At 56.4% G+C, this 23,145-nt stretch overlaps 2 protein-coding genes across 2 annotated transcripts in view; both read right to left on the bottom strand.

Moving 5' to 3' along the window:
• Positions 1 to 217: 217 nt before the first annotated feature.
• Positions 218 to 15,701, bottom strand: SART1 (spliceosome associated factor 1, recruiter of U4/U6.U5 tri-snRNP). Its single transcript, XM_035013298.1, has 20 exons — positions 15,297 to 15,701; positions 13,412 to 13,469; positions 12,977 to 13,032; positions 12,279 to 12,405; positions 12,051 to 12,156; positions 11,708 to 11,785; positions 11,492 to 11,591; positions 11,257 to 11,399; positions 10,970 to 11,176; positions 9,889 to 10,013; positions 9,668 to 9,807; positions 9,411 to 9,553; positions 2,651 to 2,824; positions 2,339 to 2,449; positions 1,956 to 2,043; positions 1,541 to 1,631; positions 1,292 to 1,427; positions 651 to 740; positions 422 to 543; positions 218 to 302 (listed from the first exon to the last, which is right to left on the bottom strand). The coding sequence occupies exons 1-20, from the start codon at positions 15,607 to 15,609 to the stop codon at positions 284 to 286; spliced, it is 2,427 nt and encodes an 808-aa protein (XP_034869189.1). The 5' UTR covers positions 15,610 to 15,701; the 3' UTR covers positions 218 to 283.
• Positions 15,702 to 16,974: 1,273 nt separating this feature from the next.
• Positions 16,975 to 23,145, bottom strand: part of TSGA10IP (testis specific 10 interacting protein) — a 9,925-nt gene continuing 3,754 nt past the window's right edge. Inside the window, exons 6-9 of the mRNA XM_035013754.1 lie at positions 21,049 to 21,219; positions 18,375 to 18,474; positions 18,040 to 18,164; positions 16,975 to 17,326 (exon numbers count right to left, since the gene is read on the bottom strand). Coding sequence (XP_034869645.1) covers positions 17,203 to 17,326; positions 18,040 to 18,164; positions 18,375 to 18,474; positions 21,049 to 21,219 — 520 coding nt within the window. The 3' untranslated portion in view covers positions 16,975 to 17,202. The remainder of the gene's footprint in view (positions 17,327 to 18,039; positions 18,165 to 18,374; positions 18,475 to 21,048; positions 21,220 to 23,145) is intronic.

Raw genomic sequence — 23,145 nt, 5'->3', positions numbered from 1 at the left:
GAACGAACGAACTCATTTAATCTTCACGGGACATTCTATGAAACAGACATGTTTTGACTGTACGGATGGCAGAATTAAGGCTCAGAGAGGTTCGGTGACTTGCTTGAGGTCACACAGCAACCAGGGCCCGCCGGAGGGCAGTGTGTGGATGCTCCTCCCAGCATCGCCTGCCCCTCCTCCCAGGTCTAACCCTGGAATCTGCACCATGACGAAGGAGGAAAAAATAAGGAGGGAATTTTATTTAACATTAAAGTTGGGGAGGGGATCAGAAGGGAGATCGGCTTCACTTGGTGATGGTGTTCCTGCAGAGAGAAGAGGGGCATGAGGCTGGAAACCGGCAGGGGCCTTCCCACCCCGACAGGCCCCGTGCCGTCCCCCGTCCCTTGTCCCTTGTCCCTGCCCCCCGCGCCTCCCCACTCACGCGTTCATGCTCTTGCCGCTGCCGCTGAGCACGATATACGGCGTCTTCTGGGCCTTCTGCTTCTCCTGGAGCAAAGCCACCGTGCCCAGGGGGGTGTCGCTGGAGCTCATCTTCTTCAGGAGCTGCAGAGGAGGGCCAGTCAGCACAGGGCAGGGGCGGGCCCCAGGCCACCAGCCACGCCAGCACCAGCAGGTGCGGAAGCCGCCCCACGTCTCCGTGGGCCACCTACCGCCTCCTCGTCCAGCTTCTTCATCCGCCGCTCTGTCTTCATCTTGCCCGAGCCTTTCCCATGGAAGCGGTGGGACAGCTGCCGGAAAGCCTGGGACACGGGTGGGACTGGTGTTAGAGGCACCCGTGCCCGGGGGGCAGGGAAGGGTGGGGACTCAGCCGACCCCGTGCTGGGCTAAGGGGTGGTGGGAGGGGGCTAGGAGAAGGGCTGCAACCCTGGCACCCTCCGGGGGCTCCCCAGAGTCGCGGCGACGGGTTCCGGGGCTGGATGTGCTGCAGTGGGGGCACTCGGGATCCCGAGTGGCACCAGCGCACGGAGGCTAAGGCAGCCAGGAGGCTGGGGCTCGGGGGCAGCGCACCCAGGTGGGGATGGCGCCAGGGGGACCCCGGTGCTTGCGGGCAGCGAGCACGAGTCAGCCCCCTGCCTGGATGCCACCCACAGAAAGGCGGCCCGCGGGGCAGGTCAAGCCACAGGGGGGCAGGTGGGCAAAGGAACCAGGCCTGTGACTGGAAATGGAAACTGGGGCGCCGAGGTACCGACAGCTCGCTGACCCCCCAGCCGGCGCTCGGCGCAGCCCTGCCTCATCTGGGAAGGGTGGGGGCCCCGCCTCTCGTGACTCAGTCACCCCCAGCCCCGCTCACCTCCTTGGGTGTGAGTTTCCGGCCCGTCTCATCCACGTACTCGATCTTCACGTCGGGTTTGTAGCCGTCCTTCTCCTTGAAGTCCTGGGTGAAGCCGCGGTACTCCTCCCGCCGGCTGTACTTGTCATCGATGGCCCTGGGCCGAAAGGGGGGGCCCTCAGGGCCGGCCGCTGCCCGCGCGGCCCCCGCGGCTCCCGGCAGTGCCCCCCTCCCCAGCCCGTGGCCCTCTGCCCGCCCCCCTGCACTCACATCTTGTCCTCGATGCAGTACACGGCTGACGGCAGGGACTTGTTGGGCGCCTTCACCCGGGCCACCTTCTGCACGGTGGTCTCCAGCAGCCCTGGGGACAGGCAGCGGTCGGACTCCAGGCGGCTGCCCTCAGCGGGGGCCTCAGGCCAGACTCTCTCCGCACCACGGCCTGACCGCCTCAACTGCCCGATTCCCCCCACCAGCCACTTGCAGGGTGAGCGGGGCTTTGGGGGGGAAGGGGCAAAGCCCTCAAAAAATGGGGTGACGCGGAGCAGAAAGGCCAGATGCTGCTATGACCGCCCCAGGACTGGGTGCAGAGGAGCAGCGCTCGGGCCCTGGGGGAGCGGTGGAGGCAGCGGGGGGAGCAAGGAAGCCGAGCCGGCTCCCCGCCCCGCCGAGGCTCCCGGTCCCTCACCTTTGTTCTGACACAGCAGCAGGGCAGCTGCCAGCCCTCTGTTCACGATGGGCTCCTCGTCCAGGATGGTGGTGGACGAGGCAGAGAACTGGGGGGCAGCACACAGGGAAAAAGGTGGTCAGTGGGCCACACTCCTCACCCCGACTCGCCCCCAGCACGCACACCTGGGGTCCTTCCCAGGACCGGGCGCTGGGCGACTCCTCGCACCACACTGAGCTCTGCCGGCCCCGTCACACAGCAGGACACGGGGCTCTGAGGCCACGGGCCCCTCGCAAGGAAGGGGCAGAGCCGGGGCGGGAGCCCGGGGGGCGGCCTCCCCCGACCCAGCCGTGCTCTCCTGCTCTTCCACCCCCCCGGCGCCCCCCTCGCTCCTGCGCCCTCACATCCTGCTGCTGCTTCTCCTCGTCCAGGTTGACTGTGCTCCAGCCGATGTTCTCCTCCCCGTCCGACTCCGAGCCGCCGTTGGCTGAGCGCTCCTCGTCTCGCTCAAAGTCCTGGGGTCAGAGACTGGGGTCAGCCCAGGGAGCCCCAGCGCCCCGGCCAGCCTAACCCGCTGGAGCACCAAGGCTTGTTACCAGTTACGAAGAACCTGACCAGGACCTGACTGGCAGGGGGGACCCAAACCAGGAGCAGAGGGGAGCAGCGAAGAGGAGGGAGGGGAGGGGAGGGGAAAGGTAGGCTGCCCGAGGACCCACCATGAGCTCCTCCTGCTCCTCCCGGTTGCCGGCCAACCCGTAGGTGGGGATCTCGCCCAAGGTGCGGCAGAACTCGGACGTGGCATTGAACACGATGGCCCCCTTCCGCTCTGGGTCCTCATCCTCCTCCCAGCCCCGCTGGCGAGACTCCAGCTTCTTCACAATCTCCACCACCTGGGGGAGGGAGCAGCTGTGGGCAAACCCAGAAGTTTCTGGGGAGGTGCCGTTGAGACCCAGAAACCCCAAATCCTCCCCAGTGGCAGAAAGACAAGCCCTCCAACTGTGCGCAGAAGGCCTCTGACGGGTCTCTGCCTCCTCCCTGTCTCCCAGTCCGCTCTCCACTCTGCACCGACACCCACCACATTCCTCTGCTCCTAAGCCATCAACGGCTTCCTTCTGCCCTTTAAATTCATATCCAAATTCTACACGGCCCTTCTCCAACGCCCTGCAGCCTCACGTCTTCGTCTGGGCCTGGAGCGCACTGGGGCCTCTTGCCGCTCCACTGCCACCCTCCCTTCACCCCCAAACTCCTGTTTCAGGACTCAACATAAAAACCGCTTCTTCCAGAACCCTTCCCTGAGGCCACAGGACAGGAAGATGCCCTGTGCAACTCCCACATGCTTCCAGAACCCACCCCCCACCGACACCTTCCGCCTTGCTCCTCCCTCGGACCACCCTCCTGCCCGGCATGGCTCCGAGGCCCCTCACCTCTCCGCTCCTGACACCACTGACTGTCCCCGCTGTCCCCCTCCTGCATCATTCCCATAAGCATGCAGGATTGCCTAGGATCTCCGCTCCTTCCACCCCACAGTCTCACTGCTCTCCTCTGACAGCAAGCTCCTCAGGGAAGTTTCCAGCCACCACATCCACCCAACGCCCCTTCCTTCCATGTTATTACACTATGTTTATGTTTTTAGTGAACGCACCATAAACATAAAAGGGTTCAACACACGTGTGTTTTTTAAAAACAGGAACAACCACACACACACCCCCAGGCACCCATCACCCAGTCTAAGAAACACTATTAATACTTTTTCAAGCCCCAGTGCCTCCTTGCCTTATTTGTGGTCATGATTCACAGGCTTTTCTTTAGTTTTTCCATGTAAGGACCTATCCACCAACAGGGTATTATTTTGTTGTGCATTTTTAAAACATTACACAATCTGAAACTGATTCCCCTACGATTTGCTCTATATTTTAAAACTCATCTTGGGGAGCCTGGATAGCTCAGTTGTTAAGCGTCTGCCTTCAGCTCAGGTCAGGATCCCAGGGTCCTGGGATCGAGCCCCGCGTCGGGCTCCCTGCTCCACAGGAGGCCTGCTTCTCCCTCTCCCACTCCCCCTGGTTGTGTTCCCTCTCTCGCTGTGTCTCTCTCCGTCAAACAAATAAAATCTTTAAAAAAATAAAAATAAAAAGTAACTAAAATTCATTCTGACCTGAGTGGCTGTACTTCTTAGTTTTTCACTACAGAACCATGACATGAACGTATCTTAATGTAGTTCCCCTGCACACCACGGATGGGCCTTCTCTGTTATCACAAATACTACAAACACAAGCAATGAGATGCTCATCTCCCGGAGCACCCGGGCAAGTGTGTGTCTGGGGTACACATGCAGGAGTGGGGATGCTGGGGCGAAGGGCGCACACACTTGCCTTTACGTGAATTAGTCAACGCCTTCCCAATCTCATCAGAGTCCCCTACATGCCTGTGAAATGTGTGCAAGAATTCTGGCTGCTCTGAATCCTGACACTTGATATTGTCAGACTTTGACACTTTTGCCAAATGATGTGGGTATGACCTGGTCCGTCACTGTTTCAGCTTGTCTTTCCTTAACCATTCATGAAGTTGGGCCTCACTGGGTGTTTTGTTTTGTTTTAAGAGAGAGAGAGAGCCCCCATGAACCGGGGGGGGGCGGGGGAGTGTAGGGCAGAGGGAGAGAGGATCTCAAGCAGTCTCCACGCCCAGCTCAGAGCCTGACACGGGGCTCAATCTCATGACACTGAAATCATGACCTGAGCCGAAATCAAGAGTCGGACATTCAACCAACTGAGCCACCCAGGAACCGCCCCCCTTCATTGGGTTTTTGGTTTTTTTTAAGATTTTATTTCTTTATTTGAGAGAGAGAGTGAGAGAGACAAAGAGCACAAAAGGGGGGAGCGGGAGAGGGAGAAGCAGACTCCCCGCCGAGCAGGGAGCCCGATGCGGGACTCGATCCCGGGACTCCAGGATCATGACCTGAGCCAAAGGCAGTCGCTTAACCAACTGAGCCACCCAGGCGCCCCCTCATTGGGTATTTTATTGACCATTTACCCTTCCACTTCTGTGAAGTGCCCACTGAGGTCTTTTGCCTATTTTCCTATTTTGCCAATTTTTGTCATTTGGATATTCTTGGCACTAACCCACTGATGGCTATATACACGTGGGCAAACATCTCCTTATGGTGTCTTTTTAAAAAAACTGAAGTTCTTAATTTCTAAGTAATTAAATTATTAGTTTTCTCCCTCATGATTTATGCTTTACATTTACATCTTAAAAAAATCTTTCTCTTGAAATAATCCAGTCACAAACAAAACCCCGCTGTGATTGCCCTTATAGGCGGTCCCTAGAGTAGTCAAAATCATAGGGACAGAAAGTAGAACAGTGGCGGCCAGGGGCGGGGGGAAGGGAGTCAGTGTTTAACAGGGACAGTTTCAGCTTTTCGAGATGAGAAGAGCTCTGGGGGTGGCTGGTGGGGAAGGCTGAACAACACCGTGAGTGGATTTAACAGTTCAGGAGAACTGGACATTTATTTAAAAACGGTGAAGATGGTAAATTTTATGTTCTGTGTATTTCAATGCAACTTATGGAAGGAAAAAACCTTTCTCTGCTACAAAGTCACAAATATCTTTTCCTTAAGTCTGTTCTGGAATGTTAACTTTTGACTTTTAAGTTCTTAATCTATCTGTAAGTCAATCTTGTGTGAGGTACAAGCCCAAATAGGTAAATGACTGTCCAGACAGCACTTGCTGAAGTGAGCGCCCTTTCCCACTGGGACAGCCACCGTCCCCCCTCAGGAGTCTGTTCCCGGGCCTTCTACTAGGTCTCGGCCCTGTCAGTCTGTCCTTAGGCCGCTATTTCACCACCTCAATTACCACAATGAATAAAATGAGATCTGTCAGAGCAAAGCTCACCACTTTAATATTGAAAGCATCTTGGCTTTTATTGGCCCTTTGATCTTCCAAGTAAATTTAAGAAGTGGCTTCCCAAGTTCCACAAAAATCCCTTTGGGATTTTTCCTGGAATTGCATTTAATCTACAAGTTAATTTGAGGAGATGAACATCTTTACGCTACTGAGTCCTATCCACGAACACGGTTGTTGTGGACTGAACTGTGTCCTCCCAAAATTTCTATGTTGAAACCCTGCCCCCAGTGTGACTGTATTTGGAGACGGGGCCTTTAAGAAGATGATTAAGGTCAAAGGAGGTCATAAGGGCAGGGCCCTAATCCAGTGTCCTCATAAGAGAAAGGGACTCGAAGGATGCAGGCACCCAGGCCATGAGAGAACACAGCAAGAAGACGGCCACCTACAAGCCTCAGAAGAAACCACACCTACCAACACTTTGATCTTGAACTTCCAGACTCCAGGATATTGAGAAATAAATTTCTGTTGCTTAAGCCACTCAGTCCGTGGCATTGTCATGGAGGCCCGAGCTACCTAACACAAGAGTCTACTTATGACTTCTTTACTGTCTTTCAAAGATAGACGTGATTTTCCCCACATAGATCTTGCACATCGCGTGCTCCTTTTTATTTTGCCGCAGTCCAGCTTACCTCTCATCCACTTTGCTTTCTATCGCTTATCCATGTTACTTCCCTATCAATACTGCTTTCACAAACGCTATCTTTTGCTGGCGTACGGAAACACAACCGGCTCTCATCTGGTAATCCTGTACCCAGCAACCCTGCTAAAGCCTGCGTGGTCTGGCCCTCATTCCCCACCACCCCACGGAGGCCACTTTAGACAAGAGCATCAGTGACCGCCATGCTGCCCCATCCAAAGGTCGATGCTCATCCCCGAGACCCGAATTCTCCGTGGCAGTGTCACAGATGTTTCCTTCCTTCCTCGCAAGAGCCTCCAGTCACAGGACTCCCAGGACGACACCCTGTCCTCTTTGCCATCCTCACGCACTCTCCTTCTCCGGCTCCTCTCTCTTACCCACACTCACTGTCCTGGTGACTCCAGCCAATCCTACGGCTTTAACTCCTGTCTACCCGTGCACTGACTTCCGTATTTAGAACTGCAGTCTCAGCCTCTCCCTGAAAGTTCAAATTCGTGTGTCCAACTGCCTGTTCAGTATGAATCACCACTAATAAAAGAGTACCTTAAACTTAACCAAAACTGAATGCTTTGTTATCTCCCCCCAATGTGTTCCTCCCCTGGCTCTTCCCATCCCAGGAACGGCCCTACCTATTCCTAAACTCAGCAAACGGGCAGCTGTTCAAGTCAGAATTCTCGGGAGTCATCCTTAACTTTTTTTTTTTTTTTTTAGATTTTATTTACTTATTTGACAGAGAGAGACAGAGCGAGAGAGGGAACACAAGCAGGGGGAGAGAGAGAGGGAACACAAGCAGGGGGAGCGGGAGAGGGAGAAGCAGGCCTCCTGCTGAGCAGGGAGCCCGACGTGGGGCTCGATCCCAGGACCCTGGGATCATGACCTGAGCCAAAGGCAGACACTTAACGACTGAGCCACCCAGGCTCCCCTCATCCTTAACTTCTCGTACCCACTCGCAATCTCGCCCGCAATCCACTGACAAACACTGTTGATTCTACCCTCAAAATGCCTTCCAAATATGGCCATCTCCTCGTCTCCGTGGCTGTCATCACAGTCGAGCATCACCTCAACTGGACGACAACAGCCTTCCACTGTTCTTCCTCCGAGCCAGAACTCTCGGCTAAATCTACCGCAACAGCAAGCGTCTGCCTGACGTGGCCTGGGACCATCTCCTTCCCCGTCCCTCTCCCCGCCGCTCCTGCCACTGCAACCACACAGGCCTCAGCCAACCTCCTGAACAAGCCTGGCTGGCTCCTGCCTCAGGGCCTTGGGGGCCAGGTGCGCCCTCATCTCGGAACTGTGCCCTTAGATGTCACTGAGGCTCACTTCATCTGGCTCTCGAATGTCACCTCCTCTAGGAGGCCCACCCTGACCGACAGAGATAAAAGGGGAGCGCTCCTTCACTCCTGATCACTCCACTACATCGCCTCTTCCTGTTTCTGCTCCCAGTGGTTCTCCCGCAGGATGCTCGTCTTTCACATCCCCCCAGTAGAACAAAAGCTCCACGAGGCCAGGCTTCTGTGCTCTCGGCTACCGCCCCATGTCTCTGACCCTCTTGACGGCAGCGGCGGCCCACGGATGGCCCAGCACCGGCTCCGGCGAGCCCAGCTTTACTGGATCCCAGCCATGCCCGCTCGCCCAGTGACCCCGGGCCGCAGATGCTGCGAAGGCAGAGCAGCCGAGACCGCGGCCCCGACGCCTCCAACAGCCGCGCAGTCGGCCGGCGCCCGTTCCCAGGGACCGTCCCAAGTTGCTGCCCTGGCTTCCTCATCGCCTGAGTCTTGTGGACTCCACCGTGCCAAATCCGACCTGCCTCTCAGGAGCTCGAAGACGCCCTCCCCCCTCCTTGAAAGCCCGTCTGGGCTTGTGACTCCGCCGCACTGGCCGCTGCACTCTGCCTCAGGGGCTGCCTCCCGGGCGCCTCTGCAGGAGCCCCCGCCCCCCCCAACCACGGGGCTGCGCGCTGTGCGGGGCTCCCTGCTCCCGCCTCTCTCTCTCTCTCCCCCCCGCCCCCCGAGGTGGGAGGACTGCAGGGAGAAGTGGGGACGGTGGAGTCGGGCTGTTCAAACCCCAGCTCTGTCACGTCCGGCCCGTCACCCTGGCCGACTTGGCCAAGGCCTCTGTGCCTCAGCTTCCTCATCTACAAAATGAAGAGAACGGACCCCTCCTCACAGGGTGCAGCCGCGAGCATGAAGTGAGCGGACACACAGAGCAGGCAGGCAGGGCCCGGCCCAGGCCTGCGCCCACTGAGACTCAGCAATGCTCGCGGCCGCAAGGCCCCAGCGGCCTCTGCTCAGCTCACACCACCAGGCCCTCACGTGTTCTAGGCCACTCGTCCAGGACACAGGACACCGGCCGTCTCCGCCGCCCCAGCGCCCGGTCTGCCCGCCCACCTCCACCCCGACTCGAATCTCGGCGAGGTCGGCTCCTTGGTGTTATTTAAGTCTCCGTCAAATGCCGCCCCCTGCAAGGCGCCCCCTGAACAACGGATGCAGAGCGCCGGCCCCCCAGCCATCCGCTCCGCCCTCCCGCGGACGGTCGCCCAGCTCCGGGCGCTGCCGGAAGTGCGGTGTGCGCATGTGCGCGCCCGCTCACCGCTGCCCCGCCCCCCGGCGGCCGCCGGAGAGGCCGCTGCGCGAGCACAGGGACCCTGCTGTCCTGCTCCCCAGTGACTCCCCCGCCCCTGGGACAGCAAGCATGCAACACCCAGCCACAGAAGGGAAGACAGGGAAGGCTCCACCCCTAAAATATCTTAGAGCAAACGCACTGCTCGAACTTAAAAGAAATCTACCAACAACAAATTAAACAAAAAAGATGACCGGAACTGGAATGTAGGTGCCATGCTCATGAGGACAGATCACCCCAGACGCGCCTGTCCCTGAAGGCCCTGGCGCTGGGGATGCCAGCACGCGCCCGCCCTGCACCCAGCCTCTGGGACCCCCTCACCTTCTCACCGCTGTCTCGCAGCTGTTGGAGTTGTTGGAGCTGCCGCAGGCGGCGCCCCTTTTCCAGCTGCTTCTGCAGCTCCAGCTCCGCCTCGTCCTCCTCCAGCACCTCTGGAGACCCGGCCTGTGATGCTCCACCCTCCTCTGGAGGAAACACAGGAGACCCCTGCTTGGATCATCTCCTTGCCCCCGGGGCACTTGCCCCGGGGCGCTTGGCCCTGTCCTTGCCACCCACCCTCAGCCAGCTGGGCCCCTCACCCTCATCGCTGATGTCCATGTTCTCCACGCGGGTGTCATCTGACTGCGGGGGCTGAGGTGCCTGCTCCTTCTCCTCCTCCTCCTCCTCCGGGGCCTCCTCGTCTGCCTCAGGCACTCGGCGCCGACCCCGGCCCCGCAGTCTGTGGAAAGAGGCCTCTCCAGTGAGTGCGGGCCCCTAGGCCAGTCCAGCCCCCACACCGCAACCCTGTTTCCAAGCCCACCTGGAACCGAAGTCCCCGTCTTGAGTCTGGTCTCCAAGAGGCAGCAAGTCATCAGCCCGGACTACCACCTCCTTCTCTTTCTTGCGGATCTTCTTCACCCTCCGTTTGGTCTTTTTAAAGGTCACCTGAGGGAGAGAGAAGAGAGATGAGACATGAAATGGGGAAGGTGGACAGCCACGAGCCCACAAGAATGAACACTTAAAAATTTTTTTTACTAAAGGGGTGGGGGAGGGAGGGAGGGAGGGACCGAGGTGTGTGGGAGAGGAAGAGGGAGAGAATCTTAAGCAGACTCCACACCCAGCATGGAGCCCCACGCAGGGCTCCATCCCACAACCTTGAGATCAAGACCTGAGCCGAAATCGAGGCAGACGCTTAACTGACTGAGGCCCCAGGCACCCCAAAAACAAATACTTCTTTAGCATTCCTCCATGCCAGTCACTGGCCTAAGCACTTCACACACATACTCACACACACACACACAATGTATGAGGTAGGTGCGATCTCATCTCACCTGTGAGATGAGGAAAACCAAGGCACAAAGAGGCTAAATTCCTTACCTAAGGTCACCCAGCTCCTAAATGGGAGAGCCAGGATTGTGAACCTTATTCTTCAGGCTCCAGAGTCCTGCTCTTAATCACGCAGCCAAGAATCTACTGAGCCAGATGTCTACCTCTGTGTTCACAATCATCCCAAATATAAAATCCACACACAGCCATAAAATTACCACTTAGCCACATTGTCACAAATCCTTGCACCGGCCCTCAAGAGATGGTTCCTGCCACTCCCATTTCAAACGGGGTGTCTCAGGCTCACAGTTAAATGACTCGCCCAAGGCATAAGCTGGCTACGTCGCCGAGCTCAAACACGAGCTCAGAACCATCTGTCCCGGCAGTCCCTGTTCTGTCTACGCTCACCGTCTTCCCGCAGCACCTCCCCAGGGCTGCCATACACCGCTGACCACGACGGCCAAGCCCCTCACACTCGCTCTTCCTCCACAGCCGCCCCGGGCAGCACATGACCCCAGAGGAGAGGGAGGAATCCCACCCCAATTACAAGGTGCGGGTGCAGGCGAGGAGCTCACCATCTCCTCGGGCGTGAGGTACTCGGAGGCAAGCCGGGGCCCCGCTGTGCTCAGGGACTGGGCCTGCAGCCGCAACTTGGCCCGGATCTCCTCCAGCTCCCGCTCCCGCAGGCCATCAGCAGTGCCACCCTGCTCCAAGCGGAACGAGTGTGGCCGCTCGCCCTCGAGCTCCTCATCATACTTGGACAGGATAGAGCGGGGTTTTTGCTGCAAGACAAGAGGTACTGGTTGGGACCCAGCCTGGCTCCTGAAAAGCCACAGAGCCCCCATCTCGCTGCCCAGCCTGCCTGTGCCAAGTCATCCAGGCTCTCATCCTCCGCGTAGGGCAGGTAGTCAGGCTTCTTCTTCCGGAGCTCCACGTTCTTCTCTGCCCGCTCTTTATCTACGAGGTTCACGTTCACCAGCACATCCTCCTCCTCCTGCAGCACACCTGCGGACAGGGCAGGAGCGGCGGCCCGTCACACTTGGCCTCGACGCAGCAGTGCCTCCGCGCCCCTACCCGAGCACTGGAGCTTAACCCACCTTTGTCCTTGAGGGTGAGGATCAGGGTCTCCCCTTCTCGGAAGGAATCAATAGCATGTTCCACAGTGAGGCCCTGTAGGTCCCGGGCACTGTACAGGTCCTAGAGGGGAGGGGGAACGTCCAGCCAAGTCAGGAGCCCTGACCCACCCAGCCCTGGGATCCCAGCACCAAGGACAGCAGTGCTCCCCACCCCCTGCCTCCAGCCCGGCTGCTCACCTGCCGCCTCTGCCCAAACTCCTCCTCCACCAGAGTGCTGACCCCAAACTCTTGGTCCATCTCCTCCAGCAGTTTGGCCTATGGGATGAGAAGGGAGTGACCTATGACCTCAGGCCATTCAGCATCACTGGAAGACACGTGGGGACCAGGTGGGAGTGCAAAAAAAAAAAAAAAAAAATAGGCCTTATGGAGCAGCTGCTAAGAATCCAGAGCAGACACCACTGACCACGGACCTCTGACCTCTCTGAGCCCAGTAACCTCCAAAGGACAAGTGTCTGGCCTCACCAGCCAGTCAGGTTACCAGAGGCACGGAGCGAGCACCCCCAGCTGCCCAGGCACTCACCCTCTTCTCTGCCAAGTCCTTCTCCTTCTGAAGCTGCCGACTCCTCTCGATCCAGGCTGCAGTGTCATCCAACCAGGGGTCATCCTCCCCCAGTGTCTTTATCTTTCTGAAGAGAGAAGAAAGTGGTCTTCTGGGGAGCCCCACTCCTGCTCCCCGCACCCGACTCAAGAGCTCCTTGGCAGCCTCCTCAGGTCCTTCCCTTGCCCACCCTGGCAGGGACCCCCTCACCCCAGCTTTTGGTTCAGGAGGCGCTTTTCTTTGGCGGCTGCCAGCTTCTCCCGTAGCTCCTCTCGCTGTCTCAAGGCCATAGGGTTGATGACATCGGCTGCCACGGGCTCCTCCTTGGTGCCCGCCTCTGGAAGGGGGGCCCAGACGTGAGGCTATGCCTGCCCATGGCTGGTGGGGAGAGGAGGGAGCCACTCACCCTGCCCCCTTCCAGCTCATGGGGCCAGAAGGGGCCAGGAGAGGGGCGGGGGCTGATCTTTCACCGTCCTCCTCCCACTTCAGCCCCACACTTCCACGTCCCCCCACACAGCATGATAGGACCCTCCACACCTTACAAGCCCCCCCAACGCCCCGCCGCCCCCAATCACGCTTTAAGAAACAAACAAACCCACCACCTGCATAGCCTAGATCAGTCTGCAGTACCTGTGCACATGTCTCAGCCTGGGAGGCTAACGTGGCCTCCCAGCTGAAGCAAGCACACAGTGCTAGGCATCTGAACGTCAAGAATAAGCCTCTTCCCAGCCCCCCATCACGACCGTAAGGAAAGGCCTTGTGCTTATCAACAAGTACGTACACACACACACACACACACAGGGCCACTAAATGATGTGGAACCTGAGCCATAATCCAACCCTCCTCAAAGACCCCTTCAGATGGTCTTTCGCCTCCACCCAAATGCCCTCCCTCAGCCCTACACTCACCCTTCTTGACGGCATTGACCTCCAAGGGTTTCAGCCCCAACTTTGCCCGGAGTTTACTGAAGACGAGATACAAATGTTAGGAGCTGTCGACGAAACAGGAACATCAAAGACATTTCTGGACAGACAGGGGCTGAAAACAGGATGGAATTGAGAGGTCCTAAGGGTTCCCAAAGCAGGGACTGACCCAGGCAGCCTAGGACACTAGGACAGAGACCAGCCTCCAAATCAGGGAACATGGGTGCTAGGCCTGGCCTGCCCCTAACCAGCAAAAGGCCATCTTTCCTCTTGGGTTTTAGCGTCCTCTCCTATAACTCAAATGGTTATGCTCCAGTTCCAATTAGAATGTTAAGTGGGTGAAAGGCCCCCCGAGAAGCTGTCCCAGAAGCTCTCTGTCTCAGAAAAGAAAAGTAGAAACACAAGGGAGACGGAACTTACTTGGTCTCCTCGATGCTGAGTGACGAGGCATCTCCTGAGCTAGTTTTAGAGCTGGCCGCTGGAACAAGAAGCATGGCTCAGGAGCTGAACAAAGGGCCAACAAGCCACATCTCTAGCTCTAGCGGCAGGGACCCCCTCACCAGCAGCTGGGCCTTACGGAGACACCCAAAACCAGCAGCCTTCCTTCACGCCAGGAGCTCCTTCTACCTCATCCTAATCTCTTGACACCCCGACTCTCTATATAACCTTCCTTTCCTGACCCAAAAGGTCCAACCTTGCTTCATCCTTCACCTTTGCCTCCGCTCCACTTCTGTATACTCTGTTTTCAGCCTGCACTGCCCTCCTTGGCCTAACTCTGATCGACAAGATCCTATTCAAATGCAGAGACCAAATGCCACCTCCTTCTTGAACTCCCTTTCAATGATTGATCCGAATGAACTGCTCTCCCCTGAACTCCACAGCCCCACCACTCACTTCCAAGTCTGTTTCTCCCCACAGGCCAGGGACCGTGTTAGCAGCATGACTATGTCCTCTGTGCGGTTCATCCGGTCAAGAAATGTATTTATTGGTCCCTGATTTGTGATGGATGTTAAGAACACTGAGATAAAGCATTTCAGACCTCTGCTACCCACCTCACAATCAGCAAATAACTTCGCGGAACCCCACAGACAGAAGCTGGACACCATCAGATGGAGCCCCCCCACCCAGCTGCCACCCCTGCTCATCCTTCCTGCCTCCTCACCCCACAACGTACCTCCTCCCCTATATCTCACCTGCACCCTGGATCCCAACCTCTCCAGGCTCTCTCCAAGGTCACCAGCCTCCTTAATTTCTAAATCCAGTGGATTCTTTTCAGCTCGAATTTCCTTCACTTTCTGTGGCGCGTGACACCGTTGATTACTCCTTCTATATCTCTGTTCCCACAGACCCCATGATACAAGATTCGACAGATTTTCCTGCCTTTCTGGATACTGTACCACCAGGCATTTTTGTAGCATCTTGCTCCACCTATTACTAAAACGTTGGCATTTCTTAGGTTCTACTGTCCACTCCTCACTCTCTCTCAGTGGACTTCATTTGCCACCTAAATACTCATGACTTCCAAACTGCTCTACCCAGCCCAAACCCTGCACATCAAACGCAACGCTCTCCAAAACTGAACTCTCTCCCCTCAGAAGTCTGCTTCTCTCCCAAAGTCCTCAATTTCAGTACACAATACAACCACCCATCCAGTGGCTCAAACCACAATTCAGGGAGTCATCCTCATTTCCTTCTTCCCACACTCATCCAAGTGCTAAGCTCTCTTAATTCCTCCTTCAAAACAGTTCTTCAGTCTGTTCAGGTCCCTCCATCCTACTGCTCTGCCTCAGTGCGGCCACTACCGGCCCTCACCTGACTTCCAGTGTTGACTACTCTTGAGCCAGTTCTCAATACAGTGATCTTTGCAAAATACAATCAACTCATTCCTCAGCTCAAATCCATGGCTCCTTACAACCCTCAAGACAAAATTCAAATTTCTGTAGGGTCCTCTGTGCTCGGACCCGGTTCATATCTCTGCTATGAACCCTACACGATTTGCCCAATACCAGCTTTCTTCTTGGTTCTGCACTCGCTAACACAACTTCATTCATTCACTCAACATTTATTGAAGGCCTGTGATGTGCCAATTTTGAGAAAACAAAATCTCTGCCCCCGCGGAGCTTAGCAGACGAAGGCAATCTTTAATCCCAAATAACCGTAGAAAGCCTCTTTAAGAAGGGCTGATGAACTCAGCCTCGAGGTGCCTGGGCCCCGGCGTGCTGGGGCTGCACACCCAGGCCAGCCCGCCCGCTCCCGGGCCCCCCCCCCGGCCCGCCCCGCCCCCCCCACAGGCCCCGCCCCTCACCGGCCTCGTAGCAGTCATCGCGCTTCTCCCGCTTCACGCGCCGCTCAGAGGGCTCTGTCTGGCTGCGCTCCCGCCCGTGCGCGCCGCTGCGGGCCTCGGCTTCGGCCCCGCGCCGCCCGCCCCCGCGCTCGCCCCCACGCTCCCGGCTCCGCTTCCGACGTTCGCCGCCGCTGCTGCCGCCGCCGCCGCTCCGGTGCTTGTGTTTTTTGTGCTCCCGGTGCCGCGGCGGCTGCTCGGTGGCGCCTCCAGTGCTGGCCGCCGCCGTCGTCCCGGCCGCCTCCTTCTCTCCGCGGTGCTTCTTTGAAGACCCCATGGCGGTACGTCCGCCCCGAGCCCGGCCGCCGCCGAGCCCCGACGACGCAAAATGGGAACACTTCCGGGTCGCCCGGCAGCCGCTGTCGTGTTGCCGGAAACCAAGAGTGGCTGCTTCCGTCGTTCGCCTCGGAGCCCGCCCCAAAGGTTCATGGGAAGGCCGGGATCGGAGCCCAACCGCGCAGTTGCGGCCGGTGTGGTGTGGGGTGGTGGTCTTTAAGCTGGCAGTGTCACTGCGCATGCGCTCCAGGGGGCGCATGTCTTTGAACCATAAACCCTTTAAGCCAGCAACCTGGGAGCTGGAAGCACCTCCCGGCCACGGGACGCGCCCTGCCTCGTGGTCTTGCCGTGGATGGCACCTGCCGCTCCCGTAGGCGTCCACTAGGGCTCCCCCGGGACATGGCTCTAGCGGGTGTGGGACGACGCATCATGTTCTGAGACGCCCCCCCCCCCCCGCCCCGCTTCACAGCCCATACTTCCGAGCCCCTACAACCGGTATTGTCAGCAAATGCTGCCTTCCCACTTTCCTTGGATTGTTTGTTTGTTTAAGGTCTATCTATTTATTTGAGAGCGCAAGCGGGAGGCGCAGGGAGAGGGAGAGAAGCCCGGAACTGGACCCTGAGATTACGACCTGAGCGGAAACCGGGAGTGGAAGCCTTAACTGCCCTCCGCATTGGGTTTTTTTGTTTTTTTTTTTTTAAGATTTTATTTATTTATTTGAGAGAGAGAATGAGAGCACAAGAGGGGGGAGGGTCAGAGGGAGAAGCAGACTCCCTGCCGAGCAGGGAGCCCGATGCGGGACTCGATCCCCGGGACTCCAGGATCATGACCTGAGCCGAAGGCAGTCGCTTAACCAACTGAGCCACCCAGGCGCCCCTCGCATTGGGTTTTTTAATCTGTACTCTGAACTCCCTGAAACTGAGCACAAAATCTGGCACATCTGTGTATGTGAGCTTCCTCCCACCTTGGGGGCTTCAACTTGAAGTTACTTAAAAGTTAAAATCCAGGGGCTCCTGGGTGGCTCAGTCGTTAAGTGTCTGCCTTCGACTCAGGTCATGAGGATCAAGCCCCGCATTGGGCTCCCTGCTCTGCCGGAGGCTTCTTCCTCTGTCATTTCCCCTGCTTGTGTTCCCTCTCTCGCTGTCTATCTCTCTGTCAAATAAGTAAATAAATCTTAAAAAAAAAAAAAGTTAAAATCCCAATTCACATAATCCCTCCTCAGGCCCCCACCCCGCAGTTGCTCGGTCTGGTGGTCGCTGTGCAACCCACCTGTTACAGTGTGAGGTATGTACCCCTTTAAAGATCCAAACTCCACCCCCCACCCCCCCCCACCCCCGCCAAGTTCTCAAAGGCAGAGGCCATGAATTCCTAGAACCCAGCAAGCATGCTGGAAACGGGGGTGGGGAGTGGAGCAGTTGTGGTTGTGCTTTGTGAGGTGACCCACTCAGGAGCAGCTTCACAAGCAGCGTTCCTGGGTGATGGGACAAGCTAAGCCTGCTGCCACCTGCTTACCTCCTACTCCCAGCCTGCAGCCTCTTCCCAGCAGCACCAGAAATTGCACGCTGTATTTTCCATAAAGCATTTAATTGTTTTCTCAGGGGCGGGACTCCTGGTTTGGGCTTGGAGTGGAGTGCCTATCAGGCTGGCTTTCAATGCGTTCTGTCTTTGCAGGGCTCTCAGAAGAGTGCTCCATTCTCACGCCCATTGACCTGTGGCTCCTTAAAGACGGAGACACAGATAGACACCATGGGCTCTAGCTCCCCACCCCCATGCCCAAGGAGACCTGGGCTTTAGGAGAGGAAAGGCCGTGATTGACAATGTGGGTTCAAATCTGGCTCCTATGCTGTGTGGACTCTGAGCAAGTGATTTCCCCTCCTCAAGCCTCAGTTTCCTTATGAATGAGCCTCACAATCCCTGCTGTGCACCAGGTTGTTCTAAAGCATAAGGGACAGTATCCCGGGGGTGATTCGTGTGACACCACCCCGTAACAGGGGCTTGGTGTGTGGCCATTCAGCTGGCCACAGATTCCTAGACTGCCTCTGTGGCTTAATTGCTCCTGTATCTTCAAGCAAAGCCCCTGCCCCTCAGGTCCTTAGTTTCTTTATTGGGATCTGGGGAACATAACCCTGGTCCTGCCTTCCTCGGGTGACATGGAGGACAGGGCCTGGGGAAGGACTTATTGACCCCTAGAGCTAGACAGAGCCCTTCAGGCCAAGGGAGTGGACCAGGCCAGGACTGAAGCGTAGATTCAGGGCGGATCAGCATGGTTGCCCACAAGTTTTCTCAGCTTTTCCCTGGATGTCCAGTCCAGGCTGGAGGTGGGCAGGGAGACAGCTGGGGGAGACCCTGTGGGGCCCAGAGTACTGACAATGGCACCTCTTCTCCCTGTAGCTGGGCAGAGCCAGCTCTTTGGCTAGCTAGATGGCCTCACCTGGGTTTCCTGGAGGTGCCCTCTGTGTCCCCCTTTCCTGCCTCAGCCAGTAGCTGTTCCTCATCCAGTCCCAGTGCTGACAGCACCTGGGAGAAGCGCCGGGTCACTGTGAGCCGGGCATTGACCTGAGGAGAGAGAAGCGTTCCTGCTCTGCACCAAGGCTGCTGAGGACAAATGGTGCTGGGATTACTGAGGGGGTCCCAGGGCGTCAAGATGGGCAGTGGCCCGGGGCCCCATCCAAGGGGGCCCCTCTCACCTTACATCCCTACCCACTCCTCCAATGAGAAGCGCTGTTCTCAGGGAAGGGGCATGCTTGTCCAGGTGCTAGCCCTCACCTGCATGGCCTGCTGGAACAGGTAGGGCCGGGCCTGCACCCTGTGCTGGATGCCCTGCAGCTCTGCCTGATACTGAGCAAAGCGCTGTCGCTCCTGGCGCCTGCAGGGAGATGGGCCTCTGGGCAGCTAACCATGAACACAACCCATCCCCACTCTTGAGTCCACTCATCCTCACTGAGGACTCAACATCCTCCCCACCCGTACCTTGCAAAGCCATTTCATTCCCATCCTCTCGCCCTGGATTCCTCCTGAGGTCAGTGGGGTGGAAATTATTTGCTCCATTTTACCCATGATGAGCCTGAGGCCCAGGAGGGTTGAGGGACTTGGCCAAGGTTGCACAGCTGGGAAGTGAGAGACTGAGCCCTGAGTCCAGGTCCGCAGGCCGTGCAGCCAGGGCTCATCAAGCCTCCCAGCCACCCCCAAGGGAGAGGGGCCAGCACTGGCTTCAGAGCAACTGGGTTTCTGCTTGCACAATTTCTCCCCTCCTTGCGTTTACACCCCTGCGCCCTCTCACACTGCACCTGTGAGGGAGAAGCCAGGGCTGTTGACCATGGCTTTGGGCAAGGCCCCGCTCTGGGTTCAGTTTTCTTTGCACTATGGCAGGGTTTAGACAAGTTTGTCACCATTCTCTGTCGTTCTTATAAGCACACAACTTAGAAAATGAGATGAAGGAACAAAAGAATTAGGTTGCAAATGAAAGAACACTTCCTGAAAAGATCAGGGTTCCACAGGGAAAGCACACATCCATTTACAAAAACCTGGTTTGTGCGCTTTTCTGAAATGTGTCTGCTCATCAAGCCGAATATCCAAGCAGCAAGAGGGGCCCTCTGGCCACACGGGACCAGGAATCCCGTGAAGCACGGAAGAGAGGTCTCGGGGCGTGTTGGCAGCATTCACACACAGAACAGGAGGGGAGGAGAGACAAGACTCAAAGACTCGTGTTGGGGCCTCTAGCAAACATGCAGGGGCCCCTCGGAAAAACACTGCCTTGTCGGGCCAGGACCCTTGGCTATGTGCCAGGAAGGAACCTTCCTCCATTCACAAATGAGAGATGAACTTGGAAACCCATGGCCAGGCACAGAAGCTCTTGCAAAACGGAGTCGTCAGCATTCATGAGGTAATTTCAGCAGTTACAAAAGGCGGGGGTGGGGAGTGAGCTGGCATTCAGTCTCTGTCTTGCCTGTGATGTCATGCGTATTTTTCCTTCTTGGTTCTCGATGCTGTTTGTTAGAATTGAGAGGAAGTCCATGTCTTGGAGCCCTAAGCAGAAAGGAAGCCTGGGACTGGATGTCAGCCCTGTCCAACGTCTGGGAGGAAAAGGAAGGCACATAGCCTCCCTACCACAGGGCGACCTCTCGAACCCGCCCCTCCTGTGCAGGGCAGAGCCTTTGCAGCTCAGAGATAGCAAAAGTCACAGGATGTAAGGGCTGAGAGATCCCCGTGGAAAACATCTGCTCTCAAGTAGAAAATAAAAGAGGTGTGTGTGAAAGACTCCTCTCACGGACATCTGTCATGTGGAGTTCTGAACCTTACGCTTCCTGCCTTATTGAAAAAATAAACACACAAACAATGAACTTGAGAGGTCTGGCAAGGAGAAGGCATCTGCCTGATCCCTGGCCAAGGATTCCTTTAAAACACCCTTGACTTCTTAAGAGCCCTGGTTTTCTCATCTTCAAAATTGGGGATGATAAGCCTGAGCCTCAAAGAGTAGGTGATCGGAACTCTGTTGAGTCCTTGATGGCTCCGCTGCAGGGCAGAGACTCTCCGGTCTCTTCGCAGTGCTCCACTCAACCTTGACCTAGCCCTTCTCCCAGGATAAAAGGAGATGAGATGTGGAAAGGGCAGCCCTGCTGCCAATGCACCCAGTAGGTGCTCAGTGTCCACAGCCCTGGTGATCATATTTATTTGTGTTATCTGTTTCACTAGGTGGGGCTTTTGGGGGAAGACCCTGGCACACTTTATCTACAGATTGGGTATTCGAGCACTTGGGAGATGGGGTAGCAGGGTGGCTAAACGGCTGCCCAAACTGGAATCCTAGTTTTGCAGCTCACTTGTGACCTTTGGCAAATTATTTGAGCTCTCTGAGCTCTGTTTCCTCCTCTGTCGAATTATGGGACTGATGATAATGCCCACTTCATGGGCCTGTTATATGAGTCTAAAAAAGATTTGCTTTTAAATACACGTTTGCCTGTTTCTTTTTAATGGTCAGCGTATAGGAAGAGAATAAACAGATGACTCTTCACCTGATAGCAAACAATGGTTGTGCCCAGGAGTGAGATCACAGGTACTGTTTCTGTGCTCAGGGAATGATTTCAGTAATATCTACATTTTGCTAATAAGCATGCCTGGCTTTTGAGGTCAGAAAAACAGGATTTGAGCGTGTGGTAACGCATGTAGACCATTTTAACCGTGAGCTTCTGACAGCTGCAGGATTGTTATCGTGAACTGGGTGACCTTGGCTCAGCCCCTTCTCCTCGCGTGCCTCAGTGTCTTCATCTGTAAAGTGCGGCCAAGTGGGCCAGCCCACCTGCCAGGGCTGTAGGATGGCTGTGGAGACTCAGCCCTGAGGGAAGGAGAGAGCCAGGTCTCCTTTGTCCTTCCTCTGACATCTGACATCTTGCACTGCCTTCCCTGCCCTCTCCCCACCGGGACCTCCCCAGCCCAGGCTTCCTACCTCAGCTCCTCCAGCTTGCGCTGGGTGGCCCCCGGCCCCCGGCTCCCTCTGGGTGCATAGGCCGCCAGGCAGCGAGCCACCTGCTGCTGGACCCGCTGCTCCCTGGCCCTCCGCAGCTCGGCCTGCTGGCGCTCTTCCTGCTGCTGCCGTTCCCAGGCCTGCAGCAGGCTTCTTGGTAGGAAGAGGGAAAGAAGGGGGTGGGAGAAGTCTGGGGTTGGGGCGGGGGCAGCAGTCTCATGGAGGCCAGGGCAGGGAGAGGAGTATGGGGGCCCGAGGGAGGGATCACGGGCCCGGGGGACGGGGTTTGTCATGGAAGTCTGATGTGATGAGCGCTGTATCTGGGGCTTGGCCCTCAGGCCCACCTCAAGGCCTTTCCCTACTCTTCCTGGAAGCCTCCTCTCTCTCTAGCCAGCTGTGTGCCCCAACTCTGAACATCGTCAGCCCTGTGGGGCTTAGGGCCCCTGTGCCCTCCCCCGTATGGCTAACTTCCCCTGGCAAAGCAGCTCTCCTGAGGGCAAGGGCCAGATCTTGTTCTCTCTGCCCCCCATCTCTGGTAGGAACTAGGTTCATGCCTTTTGGATGGAGGGACAGACAGATAGATGAATGGATGGGAAACAGAAACAAAATAGTGAGGGGATCAATGGATGGATGAAGGGGTGGATGAATCGTGTGGATGGTTGAGTAGACAACACCTAGCTCCACCTGGAATGTTCTTCCCCTAGCTCTGATGGCCAGTTCCTTGTCCATGAGGTCCCTGACCACCCCTCTCTACCTCCCAGGTATTTTCCATTTCTAGCTATACATTTTGTTCATTTCTTTATTAATTATCCTTCATCCCACATAGACTGTAAGCCTCATGAGAGCAGGGTTCCTTACCCCTCTCTTCACCACCAGTGTATCCCCAGCCCCTAGAACAGTGCTTCACATAAACAGAAACTCAGTGTTGGTGAATTCATGCACAATCCAATCATGGTTGGACAAATTAAAGGGTAGATGCACTCGTTCACTCAGCACATATTTCTTGAGCACCAGCTGGGTGCCACGTCCCTTGTAGGGCACCAGGGAGGCCATGTCCAATAAGATCTGGCACCTTCCTCAGGGAGCTCTAAGCCTGTACACAGGGAGAGACAGACAGCCTGGCACCCCAGTGCAAAGCCGGGTGGCAAGAGCTGTGGCAGAGGCAAGCACAGGGGAGAGCTTCCTGGAGGGCGCCTGACTTGGAAGTTGAAAGACGCATTGAGTTAGCTGGGTGAATGAGGGAGAGGAGCAGTCCTGGGAGAGGTAAAGCAAGGGGCATTCTGGCTCTTCTGACTGGCTGGTGTGGGACATAGGAGCCTCCTTACCGAGAAATCTGGGCTTTGTTCCAAGTGGACTGGGAAGCATGGGAAGCAAGCAGGGGATGACAGAGTAAGAATTGAGGAGTGCTATTAGAATGCTGAAATGGATTCTCACCTGCCACTTCTAACTAGTCACCAAGGCCTGCTGAGCCAACCCCCAAATATCTCTTAGATGGATCCCCATCTCCATTCACGTGGCCAGTTAGTTCAGGCCCTTATCTAGACAGTGCAACAGTGCCCCTTCCCAGGCTTCCCCCTCTGCTCTCATTGTCTTTTGTTCAAGCCCTAAGTATAGCAGTCATCTAACTCTACTGCCCTCATTGCTGTCTTGCCCATCTGTCTCCTTTTCCAGCAGACCTTGACTTTCTTAGGGCTAGGTTCAAGTCTTTTTATCTTTACATCCTAAGCACCCATGAGTAGATATTCAACATATGTTGCATTAATCATTTCGTTAATAGATTAATGGATGAATAGAAGATGGGAAATGATTGAAAAGTGGCTTGTGCAATAGACACCTGGCCAAGCAGACAGAGATGGATGGATGGGTGGGTAGATGGATGGGTGGATGGATGAGTGAATGTGTGGATGGACAGATGGGTTGATGGACAGATAGGTGGATGGATAGATGGGTGAGTGGATGGATAGATGGGTGAATGGGTGGATAGATGGGTGAATGGGTGGATAGATGGGTGAATGGGTGGGAGGGTGTGTGGATGGATGGATGGATGGATGGATGGATGGATGGATGGATGGATGGATG

Source organism: Mirounga leonina, unplaced genomic scaffold (genome assembly GCF_011800145.1).
Source record: "Mirounga leonina isolate KUSES-001 unplaced genomic scaffold, KU_Mleo_1.0 Mir_166, whole genome shotgun sequence".
NCBI classification, from domain to species: Eukaryota; Metazoa; Chordata; class Mammalia; order Carnivora; family Phocidae; genus Mirounga; species Mirounga leonina.
This window is presented reverse-complemented; position numbering and strand designations above follow the sequence as displayed.